Genomic DNA, 18,977 nt, shown 5'->3' on the forward strand with positions numbered 1-18,977 from the left:
GAGATTCGATCTGCCAAACTGCCGGCAGTCGGTGATCAGCAGAAGCAGCCTGCAGTACTGCACTCTTAACCACTGCGCCACCACGACAATGCTGGTAGTTCTCGACATATGGCCACAACTGAGCCCGGAATTTACGTTGCCGAGCAAAAATTTACGAGTTTCGTCCTACGGGATGATTTTTTCTTTTCTTGCCTCATTTCTTAAGGGAATCGCTGCAATTGTTCTCTTAGCCACGTGGTTGTTAAGTGAATCTGGCTGTTACAATGGCACTGAAAAAAGTGACTTCTGGCCGTTTTTCACACTTATGACCATTGCGGCATCCCCGCAGTCATGCAATCAAAATTCAGATGCTTGGCAACTGACTCTTATTTATTTATTTATTCCTTCATTTTTATTGTTTTTTCTATTACATACATTTCTTAGTGCTTTATAAACATCGTGTTGTCTGGGTATTTAATTTGCTTAACCATTCTGATTATATTTTTAATCTCCACCCCTTTTTTCCAAACATTGGTAAAATAAATTCCATGTTTTATAATATTCTACGTCCTCTTTTCTGCTTAATTTTCAATGTTAATTTATCCATTTCTGCACAATCTAGTATCTTATTTCTTCATCTTGCAGTATATCTTCATTTTTCCAGTATTGTGCGGAAATAATCCTCGCTGCTGTTAAGACATGTACTATTAATTTTTCTTATCAAGTTTTTCTGATATTATACCTAATTAAAAACAATTCAGGTTTATAATAAGTTTCCCTATCATCTTTTCTAACCATTTGTGTATCTTTGTCCAAAGTTTTTTTGCTTTGAGACATGTCCACCACATATGATAAAATGTGCCCATTTTTTTAAATTACATTTCCAACATTTGCTAGACATATTTTTAGACATTTCAGCTAATCTAGCAACTGGCTTGTATTTATGACAGTCGCGATAGCCTCAGGTCACGTGATCCCCTTTAGTGGCCTTCTGACGAGCAAAATTGACAGGGAAGCCGGATTCACTCAACAACGGCGTGAGTGACTGAATAACTACAGTGATTCACTTAAACAACGGTGGCAAAAAAGATCGTTAAAAATTTTTTTTCTCGCTTAGCAACAGAAATTTTGAGCTCAGTTGTGGTCGTAAATCGAGGATTACCTCCAGTGGTTCACATGTGGCAAAGACGTTAACTGTGAATCCGCGGCAAGAAATTCCCCCTTTCATCAGGATGGGTCGGTGGGCCTCAACCGGCGAGAACAGACAAGTGAAAGGCATCTGAGCACAAGCACGCCTCTGGGCACCGCCCACAGACCAATTTATTGGCATTTCCAAAGACTGAACATGGCAGGGGGTGAGAGACCCATAAGAACGAGAGGAGGAAGAACCGCAGAGAGATGGTCTACCCATCTCGTTCTGTTTTAGTGGCTCCGCTGGCTTTCCCCAAGGACTGGATTCCTTTGCTCAGAGGCCTCATTTAAAAGTACTGATCAGGGGGACCCCCCGGGCGGGGAATTCCAGATGAAGCTGCCGGAAGAGCATGGCGCACTGGTTTCTCTCTTGGGTCTTACCCAGGCTGTGGAAGAGCCTGGCTTGCAGATACAGGACGTCCCGCAGCTGTTCTTTGCAATCCACTTTTGCAAAATAGGTTTTGGCTTCGTTCAAGTTTAGGATAGCTGCTTCCAGGGCTGCAGGATAAAGAGAGAGAGAGAGAGAGAGAGAGAGAAGGAGAAAGAGAAAGACAGAAAGACAAAAAAAAGACAGAAAGAGAAAGAAAGAAAAAAGACAGAAAAAAGACAGAAAGAAAGGAAAGAAGGAAGGAAGGAGAGGGGAGAGGAGAGAGAGAGAGAGAGAGAGAGAGAAAGAAAAAGAAAGAAAGAAAGAAAGAGAGAGAGAGAGAGAGAGGAAGGAAGGAAGGAGAGGGGAGAGGAGAGAGAGAGAGAGAAAGAAAAAGAAAGAAAGAAAGAAAGAAAGAAAGAAAGAAAGAAAGAAAGAAAGAAAGAGAGAGAGAGAGAGAGAGAGAGGAAGGAAGGAAGGAGAGGAGAGAGAGAGAGAGAGAGAGAGAAAGAAAAGTCAGAGGTTTTCAACTAGCTCCGTCCCCTTTTCAAAATGGGTATTTCAACAGATGCCTACCCAGCAGCCAAATTGTGTAGTGGTTACTCTGCACTACACAGCCAGTCTGGTGTAGTGGTTAAAAGCACCAAAATACTTAGAAACTGGGAGGTTGTTGCTATAGTCCCACGCTCGGCACGAAAGACAGCGGGGTGAATTGAGCCAGCCCCTCCCTCTTAGTCCTAAGAAAGAGGCAATGGCAGCCCTAAAGAAACAACCAGGGATTACTTTAGGCAGCCGGCACGAGTCAACGCTGACTCAAAAGCCCATACGCACAAAAGGAGGGTGGGAATAGGGAAATTCAGGGAAGGGCCGCCAATGGCTACTCATTTTTGCTTTTTTGGAAGCCCCAGGCAAGGGAGCCAGGCTGGCAGAAACACCCATTTAGGTCTGCCTGTTTTGTCGAAGAGCAACCACGACGTTGCCCTGAGATCTTCCAAGGACGTCTACGGTTGTGGAGAACTACCTTCTGCCTTCTTGGCGGGTTCATAAGAGGCCGCAGAAGCAACCTGGCACTTGGCCACCAAAAACATCGCGGCTCCTTTGTCCAGCACGGCCCCGTGGGCCAGGATGGGCTCTATGGCCATGTGCAGAATGCTGAGGGCTTGCTCGGGAATCCCCAGGATGAGCTGGAAAAGAAGCAAACACAACGGCAACGGTCACTTCCTGGCTTCTTCCTCTTCCTTAGCCAACTCCTTGGCGGCAAACCTATTGTCAACTCGCAAAGCATCCCTGGCCTGCTCTCGAGTTGCCATAGGCAAGGGGGATGGGAAAACGGCGAAGCAGCACAGCAGCCAAAAACAAAAGCACATTCCAGATATCTCTCTCTCAAGGCTGTCTCCCAGGGTTACCCACAGCGGCCGGAGGGGAGTGATCTTTACAACCCGCGAAATTGCTCTGTTGGCAAATGTGACTGATGACACATCCTGGAGGGAGGGGGGAAAGAGGATCAAGATTGGGTAAATTACGGGGGTCAGAATTGGCTTCACTTGGAACGTGCCGACATGAAGCTCCTAATAAATGACTGGATTTCTTTTGAAGCTTGGCTTGAGGCTCATGATTTAATTAGGGCATCTGTTGGAACCCTGACACCTATTTTAAAAGAATTTGAGCATGCAGGAGGTGGGAAGACGGACACCCCACAATGTCTGCCCCTATGCAACTGATGGTGCACCCTCCCTGAAGCCAAAGTGGGGTTGAATTGTATCTTATAAAGCCATGGTTTATGGCTAGGTAACCCTAGACCATCCTAGACCAGGCCATCTCCAAAAATGTTGGGGAATTTCTAGAAGCCGACAAGTTAGCCATCAATAGACACACAGACATGAACATCTATAGACTATGCAAAAGAGACAATCAGCCAGCCAAAAAGGGAACTGAAATGCAAGAAAACAAGCAAATTCCACAGTCCTCTTCCTCCTCCTCTCTGCAAACCCCACTCCCTTCTAACACTGATCATGTTACCTAGTTGGGTCATGAAACGTCTGCAAGAAAACAAGCGAGCTCAGAGAGCACCAAGGACCCCTCCTGGCTAAGTATTTCAGATGCCAGCCAGTTGTAGTTTATTCTATACCCAACCAGCTTAACCCCCTATACTTGGGATATATCTGGGGTCTACAAGCTTTGCAGAAAGGGTCCCATCCCCTTCCAGGAGCAAGAAGGAGCAGAGAAGGAGCAGAGTGGTACCTGGGCAAAAGCCAAATTGAGGATGGTTTCCGAAGCCAAGTACTGCAGGCGGTATTCCCTCGCCAGGGCCAGAGCCTGCAGCAGGATGGGCAAAGCGATGGTGTGGCACAGAGACTGCCAATACAGCTCGGCAATGGAGAGCAGGACGCTAAACCCAGAAGGAAGAGAAATGAGGAAATTTGAGAGATCCGAGGAAAAAATAACTCTCTCAGGAGTTCTCTCGATCTTACATTCTCAAGACGCTTTTAAGCACCTTCTCTGGAGGTTTCAACATGAACCCCTGGGCGTTTCTGGAGTGTTTTCGCACTTGGTTGGCCACTCAGTGTTGTTTGCAGCTGGGCTGCCTTACAACTACGAGCTGTGAGCAAAGGAGTAAGCAAGCACATATTTTTGTGTTTGATTACACCTGGCGCGCAACCCGAAGCAGAGAGGGAGGACCCAAAAAGCGCTAAGGATGCTTTTAAACCGTTAAAGGGTATCGACTTCTCCTGCTTTGGGCAATGATTTAGACGAGAGGTCTTCAAACTTGGCAGCTTTAAGACTTGTGGACTTCAACTCCCAGAATTCTCCAGCCAGCTGGCTGGAGAATTCTGGGAGTTGAAGTCCACAAGTCTTAAAGCTGCCGAGTTTGAAGACCTCTGATTTAGACAAAGTTTTTAACATTATTAGCACTCGGGAATAAACACCAGCCTCCTGCAGATTTTGCTCTCTCTCTCTCTCTCTCTCCTGTACAGGTAGTCCTCGACGTACAACCGTTCGTTTAGCGACCGTTCGAAGTTACAACGGCAGTGGAAAAAAACAGTGACTTGTGATTTGTTTTTCAAACTTGTGACCATTGGCACCATTCCCGTGATTATGTGGTCAAAATGCAGACGCCCTGGCAATTGACTCGTACTTACGACGGTTGCCGTGGCCCAAGGGGATCACGTGATCCCCTTTTTTTGCGACCTCCCGACAAGCCAAGTCAACGGGGAAGCCGGGTTCACTGAACAAAGCGGGTTGCTAACTTAACGACTGCGGCGAGAAAGATCGTAAACCGAGAACAGAAACTTTGGGCTCAGCTGTGGTCGTACGTTGAGGACTCCATGTACTCTCAGGGGCTGAAGAGAGCACAGGTAGAGAGCCCAGAAAGGCCACCCTAAACCGTGGGCCACTTTTGGCGAGAAACGGTGTCCCTTACCTGATGACCATCTCGGTGTTTTTGGTTTTATGGCAGTGGATCAAGAGTTTTTCCAGGAGTTTGTGGGCCTTGGACATCTGATTCTGGGCTTTAAGCAAAGTTGCTTTCCTGAAAGACCAAATCCAGGTGCAGAAAAGGTATTAACCACTCAGCCGATGTGCCTTAGTTTATTTGTATTGTTTTATTCCTTTGCTATTGTCTACATTTTTTTCCTCATTGTTTCCCCCATTTTATTGTTGCAAGCTGCCCAGAGTAGTAGCCTCACGGCGAAATAGTAGGCAAATAAATATAACAAAACAATAAACAATATTTTGGTCGTAGCAGGACCAAGCATCCAGGTGTTTAATGAACCCCAGCCCACCCACCCACCCACCCCCCAGGAGAAAAATTAATGCATGGGCGAGCGCGAAACTGATACGGCTTTCCACCCAGTTCTTTACTTACGACTTATTTAACGACCAGCCCTGTAAAAGTTACTTTATGGTCTGTCAAACGCTTCCAGCCATCTTAAAAAGCTGCCCCCCACCTCCACGTGATCACGTGACTGCATTTCAGATCAGAGGTGAAATCTAACATTTTTCTCTACTGGTTTTTTGGGCGTGGCTTGGTGGGCGTAGCAGAAGAATATTGCAAAATGTCCATTCCCACCCCATTCCAGGGGAAGGATACTGCAAAATGTCCATTCCCTCTCCTCCTGGAGGAAGGATATTGCAAAATGTCCATTCCCTCCCCATTCCAGGGGAAGGATACTGCAAAATGTCCATTCCCTCTCCTCCTGGAGGAAGGATACTGCAAAATGTCCATTCCCTCTCCTCCTGGGGGAAGGATATTTATTTATTTATTTGTTTGTTTGTTTGTTTTAATTTGTATACCGCCCTTCTCCAGCAGGACTCAGGGCGGTGAACAGCCAGAATAAAACAGAACATACAAAATTTAAAAACAGTTTAAAATAATTAAATATTTTTGGCCGCAATTTAAAACAAACCCAATTAAAATCAATTAAAATTAACCAAAACTATGGGATCAAGCCAGCCCGGCTAGGTGAAATCTCCATTCCCACCTCACTTTGGAGCCAGCCAGAGATGGCATTTGCTGGTTCTCCAAACTACTCAAAATTTCCACTACCGGTTCTCCAGAACCTGTCAGAACCTGCTGGATTTCATCGCCGTTTCAGGTGCTGGGGAACCGGCTCACATGTACGACTCAAGAGCAACACAGACACAGGTTTGTTAATTTTTGCCGTTTGGTGACCTCTCACCTGTAAACCCCCTCGCAGGTATTCAGAGCGGTGATCCCAGCCACCAGCGAGTCGGCGACGTGGTACCGGCCGTCGTTCATGGCTCGATCAAACTGGATTTTCTGATCAAAGAGCATCCACAGCTGCGCAAGAGGATTGGACAAGATTTAGAAAGAAGTGGATTTTTACGTCTTTGTGAAGCTTGCGCACCCCACCATGTATTGTTGTCTATCCGGTTTGTCTCAATTCATGCGGCATCCCAGATGTGTTGGGACTTCCATCCTCCTCAATTGCGGCAATGGACCATGTTGCCTCAAGGATGATGGGGTTTGTAATCCCAACACATCCAAAAAGTAGCAGGCTACGTTAGTCTGGTTCATGCATTAATATTTATTTATTTTATTTATTTATTTATTTATTTTATTTTGAATTTGTATACCGCCCTTCTCCCTGAGGACTCAGGGCGGTGAACAGCCAAGTAAAAACATCAAGTACAAATATTAAAATACAATTAAAAGTATATATAAATTTGGCCCCATTAATTAAAAACGATAAACAAAACACTTAAAAACACTTAAAAAAATTAGGCCAGCCCGGCTTGCTGGAAAAGGAAGGTTTTAAGGGCACGGCGGAAGGCACTGAGGTCTTGGATTCTCTTCACCCAATATAGTTTGGGTTTAGATTTAAATCTTTTCAGTGTCTTTGTAGCTCACTTTAACATTGTTTTTGTCCGACAAAATCCAGATCTGGCATTTATTTAGAAGTACTTCTGGAAACAAACAGCCAGCGCAACGTTAATAATTCGACTCACAGGATTCTGTATGCAAACGCATAAATTGCTTAACGCATTGTAAGCCGCCCTGAGTCTCCGGAGAAGGGCAGCATATAATATAAATCAAATTAAAAAAAAATAAAATAAATAAAAAAATAGATCAAAGTCAGACAGCATTTTCCTCTCTGGGTTTACTGCTGAAGCTCACCTGGGCATGCTGACTATTGGTGGGAAATCTCTCTTTGAGATGCTTCAGAATCTCGGAGGCTGCGGTGAAATAACCCTGATGTATAAAAAAGTGAGATTGGAAAGAAGAGTAGAAATTCATGTCCAAGCTAAGAGACTAAAAGAGAATAAAAAAAATATACAATGTGAAGAAGTGCTTTTATTTATTCCTTCATTCCGTTTACACGGGCACCCATCTCACTTTTGTGTGACTGTAGGTAGCTTACCAAAAAATACTTCCTGAAAAAAAAAATTAATATATGATCAGGTACATTTAATAAAGTTATTTTAAATACTTTCAAAAGTCTCGTTCTTGGGTCAGATGTTGCTTTGTTTTAGGGCTCCGTGGATCACTTAGGCGAGATGCTGAAGTGTCATATAAACAGATTCTCCAAGTACAAGTTGTACGGACACCTGCAGACATGCTGGCTGGGGAATTCTGGGAATTGAAATCCGCACATCTTAAAAGTAGCCAAGTGTCAGCATTTCAACCTGCATTTACTCTAGTGCTGACATAAGAAGGAGAAGAGGGGGCAGCTGGCAAGAGGACGCTTGACTTCTCACCTACTTATTTTCCTTGAAGATAATATCCCCTAGGAGATGAGATGGGAGGGGGGACATTCCTGGGAGCTTAAGTAATAGATATGGGGAGAGTGATTTGGAAGATGGCCAATGAGTGCAGGGGAGTGGGGAACGGAAAGGGAGGGGCTTTTGGGGCTGGACGTCAGTGTTGGCTTCGTTTGGACTCAGGTTAGGATGTCGTGCTCAATAAAAAGGAGTTTTTTCTTCAAAGAGTTTGTTTGAAATGCATTTTATTCGAGACGAATAACAGGTTGAAAAACACTCCTCTAGAGTGACTGAGTGGTGAGTAGAGCAAGGGAGCAGGGATGTATCCGGATGAGGCAGATGGGGTGGGACTCAGGGTGATTCCCCAAAAACCTAACTCTCTTCTTCCGCCGTATGAAGAAGGGCACATGCCAGGACTATCGCAAGGATCATACAGGACGACCGCGGGGAATCTCGGCACACAGCAATGTGCCACCCACCTGCTCTGCGTGCAGCTCAGCCAAGTGGCACAGCACCACGGCGAAGGACTCGGTGTTGTTTTGCTGAACGCCCACGTTCACAGCCTCCAGGCTGTTCATGCTCAAGAGCATCTGGGCCTGTTGAAGCGCCATTGTGCTAGGGCGAGAGAGAGAGAGAGAGAGAGAGAAAAAAAAAACTAGATGGGCAAAGAATAACAGCCTTGGCACTTGGCCCGTTCCTTTTATTCCATTCTGAACAGAGGCTCTCAGTACCTTTAGAAAAAAAAAAACAGACTGCGCCATTCAAGAGCTTAATTCCGCGGTGGCCGTTATGGAAATCAGAACAATGTATTCTATACTTTTTTCCTCGTGTGCAGGTGCGCCAGGTGTGCTAGGGGTCGTATTCAGTTCGTGGGATTTGCTAAGTTAAATGCTGTGGCCTGTCGGCCGCCAGCCCCTCCGGCAGACAAATCAGAGGAGGAGGAGGCGTGGAAGAAGGGCCAGCCTCAAGGCAGCCTGAGAGCTCCGAGGGGGGAAGAGGGAATGGAGCTGTCAGAGAGAGAGGGGGGGGCAGAGCCTGGGTCGTCCGTCAGCCCTCAGATGGAGAGTCAACAGCCCTCAGGTCTGGAGGTGGCTGATGAGGAAGAGGTGGAACAGCTGGGTCCAGTGCCTGATGCCCAGATGCGCAGAAGGCAGAGGAGAGGAGAGCATGGAAATCTATGGGCCGGTCCTTGGGACGGAACAGCCACCTCTGCTAGCGAAGCCCCACCCTAGCTCTGGGGATCAAAGGCAGGGGGCGGAGATGAGTAGGTGTGGCAGACAACTATTCATCTCCTGGCCGCACAGACTTGTTAGCCTGCTCTGTGAGAGAGAGAGAGACTTTTTGCCGGGGCTGCTGGCACTTCTAATAAAGAGAACATTTATTTAACTACAGAGGGTTTGTCGTGTTTGGGAGCCGGGTCAGTACTTTTGCGCTCTTAATTTTAATTTCAGAGGAATCTAATTAATAATCCTGACTGCGGCTTCCTGACAGTTTCAGACTGGAAGGTTTTCTGAGCTTCCAAAGAATCCCTAATGCCGACTCAGACCTTCCGCCTTGCCCGACGTACCTGCGTCCGTACAGCCTCCAAATGGCCGTCTTCTGGGCGATGCTAATATCAATCAGTTCAGACAAGCTGTGTTTCCAGTGTAAGAGGTCGGAGTCTTTCAACGCATCCATTAGCTTGTTGGCTGTCTTTCCTGCCAAAGCTCTTTGCTGGACCAAAGACTGGATCCCCAGAGAGGCTAAATACTAGGAGAGGAGGAGAGAAGCGGTTTTAAAAGAGGAAGCTGTTACTAACCCAAGCGAAAGAGAGAAGGGCCAAGCAGGGAAAAGTGACTTTAAAAAGAAAAAGAAATTGACCAAGGGATTGACACGTACTGGTAATCCAAAATATACAGCTTTCTTCACAGAGTGCTCTAGAAGTATGCAGCTATCCGATCTTTTCTGTTCCAGGATGTGCAGCCAACTCTGGCAAAAAAAAAAAAAAAAGTGACAGGAGACAAATAATAGGATTGTTACAAAGAACCGAGAAGTCCCTTCACTCAGAAGTCTGATCTCCATGGACCCCCGAGTATTAGGAATTTCAGAGTCAGAAGACGCATCTTTGCTACCCGACTTGCTACCGTGTTTCCCCAAAAATAAGACCCTGTCTTATATTTTTTTGAACCCTGAAATAAGTGCTTGGCCTTATTGCCTTGCCCTCAAAAGCCCGATTAGGCTTATTATCAGGAGATGTCTTATTTTGGGGGAAACAGGATATCTATCTATCTATCTATCTATCTATCTATCTATCTATCTATCTATCATCTATCTAATCTATCTATCTGCTATCTCTCTCTCTGCTATCTATCTATCAGCTATCTATCAGTTATATCTATCTATCTGTTATATCTATCTATCTATCTATCTATCTATCTATCTATCTATCTATCTACCGCGTTTCCCCGAAAATAAGACCCTGTCTTATATATTTTTTGAACCGTGAAATAAGCGCTTGGCCTATTGCCATGCGCTCAAAAGTCCAATTGGACTTATTATCAGGAGATGTCTTATTTTGGGGGAAACAGGGTATCTATCTATCTATCTATCTATCTATCTATCTATCTATCTATCTATCTATCTATCTATCTATCATCTATCTAATCTATCTGTTATCTCTCTCTCTGCTATCTATCTATCAGCTATCTATCAGTTATATCTATCTATCTATCTATCTATCTATCTATCTATCTATCTATCTATCATCTATCTACCGTGTTTCCCCAAAAATAAGACCCTGTCTTATATTTTTTTTTAACCCTGAAATAAGCGCTTGGCCTTATTGGCCATGCGTTCAAAAGTCCAATTGGACTTAGTATCAGGAGATGTCTTATTTTGGGGGAAACAGGGTAGCACTAAAAAAGAAATGATTCCGCGAAAGGAAGCTCAAACGGCCAATTTGTTTTTTCTTTTCTTTTCAAAGCTAGATTCAAACTGGTCAGACTTGCGTGTTTGGCCCTCGGATTCACGGCAGCTGCCATCTAGACTCAAAGCGCTGGAACAGAACGGGGGCAAGGAGGATCTTAGATCTTCTGCAACGAAGCCTTACCAGGCAATGCTGCAGGCAGACGTGATCGTTAGATTCCTGGGCAATCCGGATGGCTTCCTGCAAGGCCATCTCAGCCTGGTGGCTGCAATCAAAGAGGAAAGATGGCCGCTTTTAAGGCTCGAATAATATGTAGACCCTTAAGAATATAAAGGTAGTCCTTGACTTATAAGACTTCGTTTAATGAATGTTTGAAATTACATCATTGAAAAAAGTGATTTATGACCATTTTTCGCACAAAAGAAAGAACAATTTACCATTTATATTGGGGGGTTTTTGGTTAGGGGCTATTAGATATATTCAGCCCAAATCCCAGCCCACGGCTGAGAAGATAGGAAAACCAAGGAGGCAGGAAAGGCCAAGGTTCCCTGCCTGCTTCTGAAGGTAGATTAAAAACAACTCACTAGTGACCGAAGCGGCAGTGTAACGCAGCCAAATTAAGAGCAGCGTATCTGAGGCTTCGCCCGTAACCTTCGTCCCCGTTACTTTTGCTTTCTGCCCCGGTGAGAATCAAGCGGTCGAAGTAGTGAAGGAGGCTGTGTGTTGAGCTGAAGACGTCTTGGACTCGAAGGCTGTTTAAGTAGCTCAGGTAATGCTAGATAGAAACAAGCCAGGTTTGCATAAACTGCCAGAGCCATATATGAGGATGCTGGCTTTGCACTAAATAATTGTGTCCTTAATCACAAGTGGACGGGATAATAGGGTGGGTTCTCGAACATGACATACATAGTCATGGGATTGATGCATCATGCAAGCTGACCGCAGCAAAAAAATGGCCATAAAATTTGGCATGACTCATTTAATGACCATATCACTTAACAACAGATGTTCTGGGCCCAACTGTGGTTCTAAATCGAGGACTACATGGATCAGAACACCAACTCAATCAATTGGCAGCTCTTGAGTCTGCCTTGCCTGCCTGGCATTCATGCAGCTTAGCCCAACACAATGGGATGCACCCAATAAGGCGGGGCCTAAGAAAACAAATTAATCTAACTTACCGCTTCAGCAAAATCCGGGTTAAATTTTAACAAGTTGTTCAACTCCTTTTGTAAAGATGCTGGAGAAAGTGCTTTGGTCTCATCATTTTTCAACAAAGAGGCCTAGAATTAAATTTCAAAAAAATAAATATTTTGTTTCTGTTAAAGGTAAAGTTTCCCCTCACACATATGTGCTAGTCATTCCCAACTCTAGGGGGCAGGTGCTCATCTCTGTTTCAAAGCCGAAGAGCCAGCGCTGTCCAAAGACGTCTCCGTGGTCATGTGGCCGGCATGACTCAACGCCAAAGGTGCACGGAACGCTGTTCCCTTCCCACCAAAGGTGGTCCCTATTTTTCTACTTGCATTTTTTACGTGCTTTCGAACTGCTAGGTTGGCAGAAGCTAGGACAAGTCACGGGAGCTCACCCGGTTACGCGGCACCAGGGATTCGAACGGCTGAACTGCCGACCTTTTGATCGACAAGCTCAGCGTCTTAGCCACTGAGCCACCGCATCCCATTCTGTTAAAGAGATGTAAATTTACTGGGACAATATAAATTAAACCTTTCGGTAATCAACACCGCTAATATCGGTGTTCTACAACTGTAGCAACTTGAAGGTGTGTGGACATCATGCTGGCTGTGGAGGGATTCTGGGAGTTGAAGTCCACACATCTCCAAGCTGCCAAAGTTGAGAAGCTTTCCTTATATATTGTATAAGGAAAGTTGATTCTTACGCAATCAACTGCAGATATTCTTTTAGAGAGATAGTAGGAAATTTGTTACAATAAAACACCTTGCCTTTTGGAATTGCAGATATATCAAGACTCTAGTCCTCAAGTTGTAGAATCTCTTCCACACCCACTGTTCATCTTCCCATATATTAAGTATGCTGTGATGGGAAGTGGCATGGACCAAAATGCTCAGTTTGTCTTGAGCTTACCAATTAACATACCTGTTGGGAGAGGAAGTATTCTGCTTGCTTCTGTGAGAGGGGCCCATTGCAGGATATCTCTTCCTCCCTTCAAAGAGAGAACCCATCATGACATTTCTCCAGAAAATAAAAAGACCCAAAAGTACAGTAGCAAAGACAGCAGTTCGTTTCAAAAAGGGCAACCCTCCTACCCCCCCTAAACAAACCCCAGAACAGAAGGCCTCAGATGTCACACTAGAGCAGAGGTCTTCAAACTTGGCAGCTTTAAGGCATGTGGATTTCAATTTCCAGAATTCTCCAGCCAGCTATGCTAATTTGTATCTTATGACTATCATTAAGTGTTGTACCTTATGATTCTTGATGAATGTATCTTTTCTTTTATGTATACTGACAGCATATGCACCAAGACAAATTCCCTGTGTGTCCAATCACACTTGGCCAATAAAGAATTCTATTCTATTCTATTCTATTCTATTCTATTCTATTCTATTCTATTCTATTCTATTCTTCTATTCTATTCTATTCTATTCTATTCTATTCTATTCTATTCTATTCTATTCTATTCTATTCTATCCTATCCTATCCTATCCTATCCTATCCTAATCGTATTATTGTTTAATAAGCTGGTCAGAGTCCTCACAGATTGAGGCTAAATATGGATTTCCTAGAAATGAATAAATAATAACCTGAATGGTCCATCAAGTTCTTCTTTCTCCATTTCTTCATCTGGTTCTCCGCCACGTGTCAACTCCATTTCGCTCTCATCACCCCTGCTTTTCTTTGCTTCATTTTGGAAGTACTGCTGGAGAGCCGTGTAAAGCTTGTAGACTTGGCTGAATGAGAGCTTATTATAGGCCAGGATCATGTGGCGCAGAAACAAGCCTGCAGAGGCAAGGAGGAGGCTGTTGTTGTGGACTTGGCCCATCTCCTGCCTTATCAGCTCAACAATGCGATACAATAAAACCTCCTCATCTTCCCCAGGTTTTGTAATACCCATTTCCACCACAACAGGGAGCATTTCCCCAAACAGAACAAGTGACAAAAAATTTATTTGCCTCAAAAAGATTTTGCAAATCCGTAAAAATTAAGTATGACAAACTAAGTTGAGTTTGTTTTACTGAAACAAACCAGCTTAGGCAGTTAGATTTTAGCCAAGGAATGAAAATTTAAGATATGAAGTAACTAAGGTTTTTTTTTACCTACAACACTTGTTTTGTGAACTTCTGGTTCGTTTCCACTGAATGAGTCTGAAAGATCATCAAAGAATTGTTCCATATCTTTCAATTCACCTTCTGCCATCAGCTTAATCCTGTATGTGAGACCAACAGATGATGCTACAATGTTCTGTATACAAAGCACATGAACTATAGTTCCTCCAAAAGATGAATGTTAATAAATAAGTATTTTGAAATCAGAATTGAAATTGTAGCACCAACCTTCCCACACCCCAAAAAAGGATTAACAAGTTTCTTCATCCAAAAAAACATTTTCAAACCTGTAAAACAAACTTCCTTTTTCAGAGAAAGAACCTAAAACCTGGAGAAATTTATTAAAGTTACATCCTTCAAAGCACATTTAACCCCACTAACAAGGCTTGGTAAGCAAACAAGAATGGACACCATTGAAACAAACTGGAATATGCAAAAAGGGAAAAAAATCACTTACCTTGTTTGAACAGAATTTGCTATTTCGGGGCAGCATTCATCAATAGCTTGAATCAAACGAGACAGTGTCATATCAGGACCCTAAATAAAGAAGTAACACTAACAGTTAGAATGGCCGTCTTCACACAACCCATTCACAAAATATGATTTCCTGAATTAATCCCATTGATAGATACATACTGAATATGGAACCATAAAATAAACTTTGGATTAATGTGCCCATTCCAACAACCAAAATTTAGTTCAATATCTGTGCAAATTTAACCAAATTTCTACATGTATAGGGACAAGCTACTGGCTGTTTGTCATAACCTGAAAGATTACACTCATTTTGGTCCAGTCACCATTTTATATTTTGCATTTATATAAAATATAAACATACAGTGCATTTATAAACTGTTTGCTTGTTGTTAGACAATTTTTTCTTCTTCTTTTGGACTGTGTGTTTTTCTCGTCAACTGCCCAGAGTACACTACCTTCTAAATTACAAATTCATAATTAAATTAAATTTACAACTTATTTATCGAAGTAAATAGAAATAAATGAAACCCCGCCTGGCCTCAAAACCCCACCTCGCCTTCAAAGCCCCGAATGAGATAGGAAAAAGCTGTTAAAGTCGTATTCTCATTGTGTTCCTTTTCACCCTTTATTTTATTGTTCTATTTTACTTCTGCTTTTATTAAAGTTTTAAAATCGTTTAAATTTAAATTAATAACTTTGCCCTTTCTAATTCCTGCATTTTGGACAGGAGACGACACTTCTGTACATTCTTTTTATTTCTTCTTTCTTATTGTTGTAAGCAGCCTAAAGCAGCCCCAAGGCGAAATAGGCAGCAAATAAAAGTCTGTATAGATTCTCAATCATCCAGGTCATAGCTGTCCCAAAGGTGCTTTTTCAGGAGGCAGCTGGATTTCCTTGTTTTTTTCTTTTGAAGACGTTTCACTTCTCATCCAAGAAGCTTCTTCAGCTCTGACAGGATAATGGGGAATGGAAGGATTTATATTCCTTGCAGACAGCTGGTCATTTGCATCATTTTAGGGGGTGCTTTGGGGAGGGGGTGCACTGAGGGAGCTCAACCAATCTCATTGTACACATGTTGTGCACTGACAATAAAGATTTGAACTGAATTGAATTGCTTCAACCACCCTCTAAAACAGTGGTTCTCAACCTGTGGGTCATGACCCCTTTGGGGGTCGAAAGACCCTTTCACAGGGGTCGCCTAAGACCATCGGAAAACACATATTTTCAATGGTTTTAGGAATAATTTTATGGTTGGGGGTCACCACAACATGAGGAACTGTATTAAAGGGTCGCGGCATTAGGAAGGTTGAGAACCACTGCTCTAAAAGGATGCAAGTGACCAGCTGTTTGCAAGGAATATAAATCCTTCCATTCCCCAACATCCAGTCAGAGCTGAAGAAGCTTCTTGGATGAGAATCGAAAGGTCTTCAAAGGAAAAAAAAAATAAGAAAGTCCAATTGCCTCCTGAAAAAGCACCTTTGGGACAGAAGGCAAATAAATGTAACTAATAATGTGCCCCCTCAGCCACACCCACACACAAAAAGGCCCCAAAGGGATGCAGGCCTCCCCTTTTTTCCCCCTCCAGCCCCCCACCCAACCACCTGCAAGAGGGGCAGCAGCAGCCGGTTGAGACGCCGCCTTTCCAGCAGGCTGAGTTGCGGCCCTGTCCGGCCCAGCTCCCGGATCAGCACCAGCAGAGCCATCTTGTAGGGGGTGACCCAGTCCTTGATGCCGAAGACGTTGGCGTGGACCACGCCGTTGGTCATCATGGGGTTGAAGTAGAGGCTCTCGTGGACGCTGGCCATGGCTCCGTCCGCGATGGGGGACCGCATACGGAGGCGCACCCGCAGCCGTCACCCGGGCAACCGCCGCTGAGTCGCGGAGCAGCCAATCGCCGACGCCGGAGGAAGCGCGCGAGGGCCGGGCCTGAGCCAATGAGAACGAAGCTTGAAGAGGGAGTCACGTTCAGGGTAGGAGCGGAAACAAAAGGCGCGGTGCCGAGAGTTCCGTTGTGCTTAAAAGAAATAGGGGGGAAATTGCAGAATGAGAATTGGAAGGGATCTTGGAGGTCTTCTAGTCCAGCCCCCTGCCACAAGCAGTAGACCCTATTCCGTTCCAGACGAGTGAAATTTCTGAGGAAAAGCTAGATATCTAGACCATATCTAGTTCTAATACCCTAACTAGAACAAATATCTAGTTTTGTTTTGTTTTTAATTTCTATACTATCTCTTTTTTGTAGGACTCCCTAGCGGAGGAGTTCTGTGTGAAATATTGGGTGATGAGCTGATAACTCAGCACTGATGGTGCTATCTAATATAATAATGAAATGTTTGCCACCAAACTACCAAGCTCAGAGACACCAGGAATTCCACAGATCTACTTTGACCTGCAAATATTCTCCTCTACTGGAGACCATGAAAGCTTGCGTCTTTTCCAATATGTTCATGCAAGACCAGTAACTTTGTAATCATACATATACATATACATATACATATACATATACATATACATATACATATACATATACATATACATATACATATACATATACATATTGCTAGCATCCTCCATATTCAGCACATCCATAAATGTTATATTTCAATACTAAAAGTTAGTTTTATTAGTGTTTATTCCACAATTAAGCAAAGGTCTGTATATTACCAATTGCTATGCTAATGACCTTGGTGTAAATTTAAGAAGACTTAATGATAAGAATAGCAGATAAGAATGGCTTACTTCTCCAGCATAATCTCCTGACCAGAAAAGCTTCCTGCTCAGTTCTCACCATATGACGTGATTCTAAAAACTGCTTTTCTGAGTGACCATGCACAGAGTTTTGCCAACATAAGACAAGTTTCTGTTTTCCAAAGAACTACTGTGTTTCTAAAATATTTTTTGCAGGGCTGGAACTTTAAAGGACTAGTTTAATATTATTAATGAGTTCATAATTTATAATTTGGGAGCAGCTGGAAAAAAAATGGAACTGGGGGCGGAAACAACCCAATAAATCAGTGTTTCTGAACCTTGGAAGCTTGAAGATGGGTGGACTTCAACTCCCACTAAATGAGGGTTTTTTTTAAAGGGGATTTTATTGGTTTTTATATTTGAATACTGAATTTTATGTGTTTTTATTGTTGTGAAGCTGCCCTGAGTCCTTTGGGAGAGAGGGTGGCATACAAGTTCAATAAAATAAAATAAAATAAATAAATAAATCCCAGCAGGGCTTCAAAACAGGACCACAAACTTCCATCCTGACCCAGAAGGATCAAAGTGCAGAGAATGATTGTTATTGTTGTTGTGATGATGATGATGATGATTAAATGTTTGTTACTTCTGGACCTGGAGCTAGCTCAGCAAGCAACAACAACAACTCTGGTCTTGGGTTGTTTTTTCTTTTCTTTTTTTTTGCTTTAATTTATATGCCGCCCTTCTCCGGAGACTCAGGGCAGCATACAATGCGTTAAGCATTTTGGGGCACACCGGCTGCAGGACTGAATGACAGCAATTCCACAGCCCTCTCGTTGGGTGGATCTGCTGGATCCGGTCTTGGGGAAAGGAGTGTGTGTGTGTTTGGAGGTTGCGCAGCCAACGCAAAACACAGTGCATGGGGGACACCGCTTGGCAATCAGGACCGGCCTCGGGGCGCTGCGCTCTGCAAGGAGACCCCCTCCCCAAAAAAGGGCCTTCCCTTCAGGTGTCCTCCCCCCCCCCACTAAATGAGGGTTTTTTTTAAAGGGGATTTTATTGGTTTTTATATTTGAATACTGAATTTTATGTGTTTTTATTGTTGTGAAGCTGCCCTGAGTCCTTTGGGAGAGAGGGTGGCATACAAGTTAAATAAAATAAAATGAAATAAATAAATAAATCCCAGCAGGGCTTCAAAACAGGACCACAAACTTCCATCCTGACCCAGAAGGATCAAAGTGCAGAGAATGATTGTTATTGTTGTTGTGGATTCTGGGAGTTGAAGTCCACCCATCTTCAAGCTACCAAGATTGAGAAACACTGCAATAAATAAACACAACTTTAGAGACCATTTTTTAAAAAATTATTGCTACAGTACACGTTATTCCAAAACATTTCCAAAAGGCATATTTAGTATGACAAAATCACCCCAATCAAATCAAATAAATAAATAAATAAATAAATAAATAAATAAATAAATAAATAAGTTTTCATTATAATCACGAACCCCGAAGGAAGAATGCAACATGTGATGTAAGAGCCCCCCCTAGTCTTTTCTGAAATACTGTGACGTCACACTCTCCCCCCCCACTTTCCCAAGGACGCCCTCATTAAACTCACCCCTTCTGCCATTTACACCAATTTCTTCCCAACCCCCCCCCTCCATTTCCCACAGAATGGAACCGCCCGATTGTGCCGCTGTCATTGGCCCTCGGGGACAGCCAATGGGAAGACAGAGAGCTTGAGGGTTGGGGCGGCCAACGGCCTCTTTCCCGGTCCCCGCCCCCCGGCTGGCCCCGCCTACCTGCTTTGGACACCTAAGGGGAGGAAAAAAAAAAACCCGTCTGCGCGC

The 18,977-nt window shown here is 43.7% G+C and overlaps 2 protein-coding genes across 2 annotated transcripts in view; one reads left to right on the plus strand and one right to left on the minus strand.

Moving 5' to 3' along the window:
* The window catches only part of GPN3 (GPN-loop GTPase 3), a 182,429-nt gene extending 168,469 nt beyond the window's left edge, over nucleotides 1-13,960 (plus strand). The window contains exon 9 of the transcript XR_011600803.1: nucleotides 13,943-13,960. The gene's annotated coding sequence lies outside the window, so the exon portion shown is untranslated. The remainder of the gene's footprint in view (nucleotides 1-13,942) is intronic.
* ANAPC5 (anaphase promoting complex subunit 5) lies at nucleotides 1,292-16,272 on the minus strand. Its single transcript, XM_070950261.1, has 17 exons — nucleotides 16,042-16,272; nucleotides 14,421-14,500; nucleotides 13,955-14,064; nucleotides 13,442-13,637; nucleotides 12,777-12,843; nucleotides 11,846-11,947; nucleotides 11,249-11,439; nucleotides 10,848-10,929; nucleotides 9,638-9,727; nucleotides 9,327-9,508; nucleotides 8,239-8,374; nucleotides 7,176-7,250; nucleotides 6,217-6,338; nucleotides 4,959-5,066; nucleotides 3,779-3,926; nucleotides 2,559-2,721; nucleotides 1,292-1,668 (listed from the first exon to the last, which is right to left on the minus strand). Exons 1-17 carry the CDS (start codon nucleotides 16,270-16,272, stop codon nucleotides 1,454-1,456), a joined length of 2,298 nt encoding a protein of 765 aa, XP_070806362.1. The 3' UTR covers nucleotides 1,292-1,453.
* Nucleotides 16,273-18,977: the final 2,705 nt, after the last annotated feature.

The sequence above is a fragment of the Pituophis catenifer genome, unplaced genomic scaffold (assembly GCF_029215685.1).
Source record: "Pituophis catenifer annectens isolate HBS135680 unplaced genomic scaffold, rPitCat1.0.hap2 SCAF_10, whole genome shotgun sequence".
Classification (NCBI taxonomy): Eukaryota; Metazoa; Chordata; class Lepidosauria; order Squamata; family Colubridae; genus Pituophis; species Pituophis catenifer.

What these genes read in the sequence shown, in the direction of transcription:
- ANAPC5 (XM_070950261.1), bottom strand. Translation starts at nt 16,272, where the DNA reads ATGCGGTCCCCCATCGCGGACGGAGCCATGGCCAGCGTCCACGAGAGC. An exon ending in AATACTTCCTCTCCCAACAG is followed by an intron (nt 11,948 to 12,776) that starts GTATGTTAATTG and finishes ATTTAATTCTAG; the next exon opens with GCCTCTTTGTTGAAAAATGA. An exon ending in ACCTGCGAGGGGGTTTACAG is followed by an intron (nt 5,067 to 6,216) that starts GTGAGAGGTCAC and finishes TTGGTCTTTCAG; the next exon opens with GAAAGCAACTTTGCTTAAAG.